We start from the raw sequence: 9,697 nt of genomic DNA, 5'->3' as shown, positions 1-9,697 counted from the left end.
AAAACTGAAAAACCCAAAAATTTCGAAAACAAAACATTTTTTCTGGTGCATTCGTTCGCTCTTCCATTATGGCGTATTTTTTTCATATCATATAAGGACATCCTCTATCATAAAAAAAATATTTCGATCGAATATCCAGTGGCCCTAAAGTGAAAAAAAAATGAAAACGCGAAAAATTCTCGAAAAACCGGTCTAGGAGCTTCTTGACGGCTCTGAAGTATTTTTTATCTTGAAGTACGAGAAAAAAAGAAAATTTTCTTTTTTTATTTATTAANTTTCGGCGAGAGTTAAATAAAATCCGATAGAGAGCCGGAATTCGGGGAAAGGGTAGAGAAGTTCACAAAATAATGTCTGACACAGTGCGCGTTGGTAGAGTCACAATAAACCTGTATTTTTCTGTGAAAACACAGAACTCAGTCGAAAAATATTTACAAAAAGATACTCACTGTCAATTAATAATTGACGCGAGAGACGTTAGAGAATTTTCACGGTTGAGATGTTCACAATAATTAACGATTTAATCGCGTAGAGAATTGCACGATGCACGCTTGTCACAAGGTGATTAGAGAAGACGGCGGAAGTGACGAGATGGGCCAAGTGTCGCGGCAGGTGTCGTCGGTCCCAATTAATTGGACACGGTCGGTAACCCAGGTCCGTGTCCAGGAGGTGCTGCCGTTCGTGGTCAGCGGACCAACCTGCCGTGACGTGAGGCTGAAGCCTCAACATTCTCCCCCCGTCAGCAACTTGTTGGTGACCAGGTTCTCGAGAAAGCCATAATAGAGCCTGAAACACTAAACAGAGNTTCTGGGTGCAGGTTAGAGAACTTCAATCTCCCGCCCACTCGGAGAACACATTGATGGTCTATGAAGGCAGTCAGTTTGGTCAACGGATGAGACCTTCCAAGTTGTTGACCACGATAGATCATGCTGCACTCNACTGGCGGGAACCTCTCATCGGAGAGCAGAACCATTGAGCCGATGCGAATGTCGTTGGACGGATGATGCCACTTGGAGATGGACTGAAGCTGCTGCAGGTATCCTGTAGACCACTGCTTCCAGAAATACTGCAGCCTCTGCTGAATCAGTTGCCATCTTGAGAGCCGTCCAGGGAAGGTTCCGGTAGAGCGATTGGAGCTTCTCCAATCAAAAAATGGTCCGGAGTGAGACACAACACGTCGTCGGGGTCTTCAGAGAGAGCCTGTAGAGGTCAGGAGTTGAGCACCGCTTCAATCTGGTTAAACAGCGTAGAGAGTTCCTCGAACGTCAGTNTGAGCCAACGAGGAATGGAGATATTTTCGACCTGAGACAGCACCTTACGAAATTGGGTCCACTTATCCGAGATTTGTGGTAAAAGCGCATCATCCCAGTCCAGCTTCTCAACCCAGAGACGCTGTAGGAGTGCTTTTGCCCTAATCACCACAGGAGAAAGTAGACCTAGAGGGTCGAACAACTGAGCTATCTCAGACAACATATTCCTCTTCGTCACCTTTGAGTTGGCCGGAAGGTGGATTGAGAACTTGAATTGGTCTGTGTTTGGATCCCANAGGAGTTGAGCACCGCTTCAATCTGGTTAAACAGCGTAGAGAGTTCCTCGAACGTCAGTGTAGTATCCCGAATCGTTCGAGAGAGATGATACTTCACTGATTTTACCGCTGCTTCCCATTTTCCNACTAGAGGGAAACCACCAGCTAAGCAAAGATTCCTCACTTGCTTGGAGACTTCTAGAAGTTCACTCTCCTCTTCAGCACCACCACAGATGTCATCCACGTATCTTCCACTGGTCAACGGAGAGATTGCTAGAGGAAACCGATGTCCGTCGTCCGCGACCAGTTGGTTGAGAACTCTACAGGCTAAGAATGGGGCCGTTTTAGTCCCGTAGGTCACGGTGGTGAGCTGGTAGGTGTTGATCTGACCTTGAGAATCCTGCCACAGAATCTGTTGAAGAGGCCAGTCCTTATGATGCACCTTGATTTGACGGAACATCTTCGTGATGTCTGTCATGAAAATGTACTTGCTCCGCCTGGATGAGAGCAGCACGTCAAAGATATTCTTCTGCAGTTTGGCTCCAGTGTGTTGGATGTCATTGAGAGACACCCCTGAACTGGTCTTACTGGAACCGTTGAAAACTACCCTCAGCTTCGTTGTTTCACTACTTTCCCTGAGAACACCATGATGAGGAAAGTAGTACATAGGAGTTGACGAATGAGCTTGCCTCTGAGCAGAACACCGAGTGGAGACACAAGCCGACTGCTTCTCTTCAGGGATCCTCAACCCTCCTGAAGCCGAAGCCCCATATGCCAAGGTCATCCCCTCAGATCTACAGCCGAACTTCACGCTCCCGGCATTCCCCGAACCAGTTAAGGCTGGAACAGCCCAGCAGTTAAGGCTGGAACACACCATGTGTCCCAGATCTTCGTACTCCTTGAGAAAAACACTATATAGCTGAAGGGTCCGTTGATCCCTCTCCATTCTCCCGAACAGGCTGGAGAGACATGCTTTAGCCCGATCATAAGAGTCGCCAAGCTCTGTCGGAGAACGTGCAAGAGGCAGGCGAACCACATAGCGCCCTGTCTCGTGAATGGGTGCGCTGGAAAAACTCCTCACATTCTGCCTCTTCTTTCGTGAGATCACTATCCTCGGCTTTTGGGACCTCCTCCTGCAGCCAGAACGAAGTGAGAAGGTCGTAGAGTTCCTCGTTGCTGACTGCGATGTGATTAGAGCTGGCCACCATTGGAATCACCGCTGAAGTAGGTCCTAGTACCACCCAACCGAAGATAGTGTGCATTGCTATAGGGGAGTCTGAAGGCCCCTTGATGATCTGTGGCTCCACAATTGATCCGAAGAAATCCGCGCCAATGAGAAGGTCAATAGGTCTTGGCTCCATGTATTCCGGATCAGCTAACTTCAGTCCCTCGAGATGGCCCCAAGCTTGAGTATCCGAGACTGAGAACGACGTCAACGATGATGTGAGGTGGTCAAGAATGTAGGCCTTAATCTGAAGATGTTTGTCTGAGTGCAGAGACTTCAGACAGAACTGAGAGAATTCCTTTGAGAATGACCTTGATCTACCAATACCAACGACAGGTAGCAAAGCTGGAGACTTCAACAAACCTAGCTTTACCGCAAGACTATCTGTAACAAATGATAACTCAGATCCAGGATTCAACAGCATTCGAACTTCACAGCAACAGCCATTCTCTGAAATAAGAGAAGCTAGCGCTGTTGCGAGAAGAACACCTGGTCTGAGTTGAGATGACGATTCATGAACTGGTAATGCTACAGATGGAGAATCACTTGACAGCGACGGCCGTAGAGAACGTTCTGAAGTTACCGGAGCCGCTGTCGTTGAAGTCGTTGGTTGAGAAGATCACTGCTGCACTGATGAAGGCCCCGGAACAGCGGACTGTATAGGACGAGTACCAGACTGAGACCACTGACCTTGAGACTTCAACTGGTCTGGTTGAGATGTCTCCAGAGGACCATTCTGAGGACGTGTGATGTGGATCATCGAGTGGTGAAGCTTGTGAGACACAACGCACGTCTTCGTGGTCCTACAGACACGAATGGAGTGCTTCCCCAAGCAGTTGAAGCAGAGGTACTTCTTTTCGACGAACTCCTTCCTCTTTTCCGGCGACAACTGCTTGAATTTGGGGCACTTATCGATGAAATGCTCATCTTCACACATGGAGCAGGCATTGGCGGTCATGTCTGCCCATGACTGCGAACTCGACCCGCGTGCCTGTGGAACTGCACTGCCAGTTGAGACATTCAGCACCTTTGCTGGCTTTGCTCTGGGTGGTTGAGAGGGCACACTCGAAGTTGGCGTCTTGGGAGCATGCAGAGGATGCAGCTCAATTCTCTCCCTAGCTCTTGCTCTGCTCAACATGAACTCCCTGAGTTCCGCGTACGTTGGAAAGGTGGTGGTGGATCCGATCTTAACTTCCCACGCCTCCAACGTCTTAACATCCAACCGGCTTGAGATGATATGCACCAAGACGTCGTCCCAGTGCTCGACAGGGCGCCCCAACGACTTCAGGGCGTTGAGCGCTTCGGTGGTGGAGTTGAGGAGAGCATTAAACTCCTTGACCGTACGGTTGACGATCCTCGGAGTGGAGAACAACCTTTCCAGCTGGGTAGAGATGAGGAGACGTCCATTGTCATACCTCGCGATAAGCATATCCCAGGCTGGAATGAATGAGTCTTGAGCTACTGGCAGAGTTGAGATTAACTGTTTTGGCTCACCAGCAAGAGAAGTCAAGACATAATGAAATTTCTCGACCGTAGAGAGGTTATTGTTGCCGACGACCATCGAGAGGAAAAGATCTTTGAATGGTGTCCACTCGGAGAAGTCCCCTGAGAAGGTAGGCAGCGAGATCTTCGGCAACTGCCTTTGAGTCACCTGAGCAGAAGTCCACGGTCTCATCAATGGACTTGATTAGTCCAATGAACGACGTTCGAGCCGTGGAGTATCGCTGCAGACAGATATCATATACCCCCTGATTCACGTAATCGTGCTCGAGCACCTCCACGCTATCCTTACCAGTGAGCAGTCTCACGTGCTGGTCCTCGAATTGGCTCCAATAATTCTCCAAAATATCCATCTTCGACTGCAACTCCGTGACCGAGAGCTCTTTCACTGCCGCTGACAATGATTCCGTATAGAGAGACTCAATAAACTTTGCCCTACTGGCTTGAATAAATATTCTCCCTGCGAAAGACATGCTCACCCGATAGCAAATACAAATTCAGCAAGCAGAGAAAGCACCAAACAAAAAAAATCGTAGAGAACGCAACAGTGGAGAAAGCACAGCCAATAGCGGAACAAAATTGAAATCAAGCAAAACCAGCAGCAAAGTTCAGGGAAAATCAGTAGCGAAAAATAATAATAATAATTGACTTCCCTGTGAGAAGGTTCGATGGCAGCAGTGATGGTCGTAGAACTTCAGCAAACAGCGAGAAAAACAAAAAAATCTGCTTCTGAAGTGCTGGGGAAAATATCAGGGCGCCCCAGGTTGAGTGTCACTGCTGGAGTCCCATAATTCAGTGGCGCGCACAAATGTCAAAAGTCTGAGATGAGCACCACTGCACTGCTACGTCACGCGGGGGAGGAGCCACGTGGGAGGAGTCGATGGGCGGACTCGGTGGGTGGAGCAAAGGAGGTGGAACCGACACACGAATTCCCGCACTTTTCCACCGACACCACATGCACTAACGTTTCACCAAAAACCCAATGTTCACTTTTCCCGATTTATCCGGCTCGAAGGACCAAATGTTTCGGCGAGAGTTAAACAAAATCCGATAGAGAGCCGGGATTCAGGGAAAGGGTAGAGAAGTTCACGAAATAATGTCTGACACAGTGCGCGTGGGTAGAGTCACAATAAACCTGTATTTTTCTGTTAAAACACAGAACTCAGTCAAAAAATATTTACAAAAAGATAATCACTGTCAATTAATAATTGACGCGAGAGACGTTAGAGAATTTTCACGGTTGAGATGTTCACAATAATTAACGATTTAATTGCGTAGAGAATTACACGATGCACGCTTGTCACAAGGCGATTAGAGAAAACGGCGGAAGTGACGAGATGGGCCGAGTGTCGCGGCAGGTGTCGTCGGTGCCAATTAATTGGACACGNCGGCAACTGCCTTTGAGTCACCTGAGCAGAAGTCCACGGTCTCATCAATGGACTTGATTAGTCCAATGAACGACGTTCGAGNTGCGTAGAGAATTACACGATGCACGCTTGTCACAAGGCGATTAGAGAAAACGGCGGAAGTGACGAGATGGGCCGAGTGTCGCGGCAGGTGTCGTCGGTGCCAATTAATTGGACACGGTCGGTAACCCAGGTCCGTGTCCAGGAGGTGCTGCCGCTCGTGGTCAGCGGACCAACCTGCCGTGACGTGAGGCTGAAGCCTCAACAGAGTACGAGAAAAAAGAAAAATTTTCCTTTTTTATTTATCAAAATCGGATGCTTCATTCAGAAGTAATGATTTTTTGAAAATTTCAAGTTTCGTAATGATTATCTCAGAAACAAAAAGTGGCAGGACAATGAAATTTTGCATAATCACTGGGTATATGTACTAGTTCAAAATGCACCTACNTCTTCGACTGCAACTCCGTGACCGAGAGCTCTTTCACTGCCGCTGACAATGATTCCGTATAGAGAGACTCAATAAACTTTGCCCTACTGGCTTGAATAAATATTCTCCCTGCGAAAGACATGCTCACCCGATAGCAAATACAAATTCAGCAAGCAGAGAAAGCACCAAACAAAAAAAATCGTAGAGAACGCAACAGTGGNTGTGCGGTAACTACAAAGCAATAACAAGAAGACGCAGATATCTTTAAGGCAACATAAATCACTGGAGTCTAAGAGGGCCACTAGGTTATCTTCCGGGGAGCAACTAGACTGGAACCAAGGATAGATGTAGTGCTCACGTATGTGGGTATAGGCAGTACAACGAAGAAATAGGTGGTCTAGTGTTTTAAGTTCACCCCTCCTGTACCTGGGACAGATTTTTGAGGGATCAAATCTGTGAAGCTCCTTCTTTAGTATGAGTCTGGTAGCAAACACTGAGGCCAGCCTGATCTGCATCTTGGCTCTAACCAGGTGGATAGGGCAACGCTCAGGATAGTGACTGATGAAACTGTCTTCTGGGTATCTTGGCAAAATGAATACCAGGGCCGTGGATTCCTATCTACGTAAATCCGCTTCCCTGAGAGAGCATGAGAGGTCATTCAGAATCTGCGGCAGAGGCAGCTCCCAGTCAGCCCAGTCAGCAGAGCTCCATAGGTCCTTGCTTATGTATCCCCTGGATACCATGTCAAGTTGTTCGAGCCAGTTATATTTAGCATTGGATGAAGCCGATTTTTTTAGTGCTAGCAGTCTAGCGAAGCAGATTCGTGGGAGACGATCAGACGACATTTGCAGAATTTTTATTATCCAGTTGAGAGCTGCTTTGATTATGGCTATGGTGACATCATTGATCCCAAGTTCAAGCCGCACAGCGTAACCAGGGGTGCATTTAGCTAGCTGGTAGAGTCTTTTCAAGAAGGTCAGTTGAACTGTTTCAAAGTCCATAGTGTAACGGAGGCCGTATAGGTGAGTGCTGTACAGGAGAACTGAGGAGGCAAGACTGTTGTAAAGACTCCAGGTACTGGATCAGAAGTCCGCTCTTGCTGAGGTGAGGATGGACATGACAGGGCCCGCTGCAGCCTTAGCCTTTCTGCACACTTCCTTGGTGGCGAGGAAACCGACACCAGAGCTGGAGAAGCTTACACCAAGATAGGTGTAATTTTCCATCACATCTACCTTCTGGTCATTAAGATGGAGATTGGTTACTGACTGGGGTATAAGTCCACCCTTCCTGAAGACCACAATCTTAGTTTTTTGTACATTAATTGTAAGACCCTTGAAGTTGCAGTATTCCTGGAGAATGCCAAGCTTCCTCTTCAGATCCACTGGCATGTCGGCCAGTATTGCAAGATCATCAGCATATAGGAGAAGAACGAGGTCGACTGTGGCATCTAGATCAATCCCCTTGACCCCTTTTCTTCTGAAGAAGCCTACAATGTCTGCCAGATAGAGAATGAATAAGAGGAGGCTGAGAATTTCCCCCTGGAGTACACCCTCGCTGACATCAGCTCGATCGGAGAGGCCAGAATTAGTTCTCACTTGGATACAGGCCGGATTATAGAACTTCATGAGGATGCGCAGGATCTTTGGGCCCATACCCAGGCTATATGAGTGCGTCCAAAGCTTTTCATGCGGTACGGAATCGAACGCTCTCTTGAAGTCTATAAATATTGCATATAGTTTTCCACCTTTGAGACGAAGCTTCAAGTTTATAGCGGACTGGAGGATAAATATATTATCTGCAGATCCTCTGGGATGAGATTCTCGGTTGTGGCCCAGCTGTAAAGTCTATCTTTCAGGATCTGAGTGAATATCTTGGCCCCAGAGTTGACGAGGGCGATAACCCTGTAATTAAAGGGGTCCGTGTGTGGACCCTTTTTGTGAATCATAAAGAGGATGGATTGAGCCCAGGCACTGGGAAAATCTTCCACTGTCAAGATCTTATTGAACAATCCCAGCAGGTTAAGCAACCATGTTCTGGGGAGTGCCTTGTAGAATTCGTTGGTTACCTGGTCGATACCTGGAGCCTTCCCCAGCTTGAAGCGTGTGATGGCTGATGAGAGCTCCTTCAGGCATATGTCCCGACCCAAGCGTGGGGCGAAGACTCCAAAGAAGGTAAGGTCCGAAAGACGACGAGGTAGATAAACTTTCTTCAAGAATGTTGACCAATCTGCGGGTGTTAAGTACTCAATCAAAGGGAAGCGAGGCTTGCACAGCTTCACTATGGCCCAGAACTGACAGGGTTTGCATAGATTTGCGAATTTTTCAGTATGTCCAGGAAGTAGAGTTCTTCTTTCCGCTTTTTCAGAAGTTCATATTCCTTATCCAACTGTGTGTAGGCATTCAGTTTCTCATGATCATAATTCTTGCGCCTCAGTGCCTGCAGAGCAGCACAGATCCTTTTCCTCATGTCTTGGCATTCCGTGTCAAACCAGGGTTTGTGAGTCCTGGGTTGATGGTTTTTTGTTGTGGCTATGTTGACGTCTTGAGCAGCCTCAGTAACAACAGCAGGAAAATTACTCGTTAGAGAGTTGATGTGCGCGTCTTCGAAATTCTGGAAAATTCTGCTGGATGAGGAGAGGGCCGGCTGGAAACGTTGCCCTAGATGCCCTTTCCAACGAAGAATTCTACTAGCTGGGGGGCTAGGAGAGCCGGCATATGGCGATGTGCTGCTAAAGGTAAAGAGCTCCAATGTTACTGGAAAGTGGTCTGATTCAGCCTTGTAATCATCAACTTGAATATCTTTGATGAGATCCAGGTTGGCAGCATCCACGAAGACCAAGTCAATAGTCATCCATCTGCCGCTACTCACATGAGTGTAATGTGCTGGATGGTCGCTGGGGGAGCGCCCATTGATGAGCACCAAGCCATTTTCGTCCATAAATTTCAGTAGAAGTTCACCTCGCCATTGATGGATGACATCATGAGATTTTCTGTTGCGATGAAGCAGAGATTGGTCAAAAGAGTCAACTGGAGCGGAGTCGAGGGCTCCAACGTGGCATTGAAGTCCCCACCTAGGACGAGACAGTTTTCTGGAAATCTCATTTGGATTTCGTCTAAAATACCCTGGAACTCAGCAAGTACCGACTCTAGTTTGTCATCCTGGTTTATATATAAAGAGCCTACTACAGTATTCCAGCCTGCACAGAAAATCCGAGAAATCAGCCACCATCTTGGGCAGTAAATTAATTCAGCAGTGTATTTATTTGTTATTGATGTGAGCAGGCTAGCACTAGCTCGTCCTCTTGAGTGAAATTTTTCTGGGGGGCTGCAGAAGTTCTGTTGGATGCGGAAAAAATTTGGCAAAGGGAGCGTAGATGGTGATTCAGAAGTGCAATGAGTCTCAGAGAGGCAGCAAATGTCCACACAGGGTAGAGCTGGCTTGATTGAAGCGTGCTTGATGCCTTGACAGTTCCAGGAGACGACTTTGCATGTAGTTAGTTTTTTTGAAACGTATTGGAAGTGCTAGTTGCGCCAGAATTGGATCTCGGCCCTCGAGATGGTGAGCGTGAGGCTTGTGGTACTAGGGAATCCTGGGTCGAGCTCCATACATACCATACC

General features: G+C 47.5%; 1 protein-coding gene across 1 annotated transcript; it reads right to left on the bottom strand.

Moving 5' to 3' along the window:
* Positions 1 to 1,481: 1,481 nt before the first annotated feature.
* Positions 1,482 to 7,081, bottom strand: LOC107043496. The gene is made up of 5 exons (XM_015265029.1): positions 6,703 to 7,081; positions 4,493 to 4,707; positions 3,438 to 4,398; positions 2,604 to 3,131; positions 1,482 to 2,494 (listed from the first exon to the last, which is right to left on the bottom strand). The coding sequence occupies exons 1-5, from the start codon at positions 7,079 to 7,081 to the stop codon at positions 1,482 to 1,484; spliced, it is 3,096 nt and encodes a 1,031-aa protein (XP_015120515.1).
* Positions 7,082 to 9,697: the final 2,616 nt, after the last annotated feature.

The sequence above is a fragment of the Diachasma alloeum genome, unplaced genomic scaffold, assembly GCF_001412515.2.
Source record: "Diachasma alloeum isolate Michigan unplaced genomic scaffold, Dall2.0 Dall_scaffold_00590, whole genome shotgun sequence".
Lineage (NCBI taxonomy): Eukaryota > Metazoa > Arthropoda > Insecta > Hymenoptera > Braconidae > Diachasma > Diachasma alloeum.
This window is presented reverse-complemented; position numbering and strand designations above follow the sequence as displayed.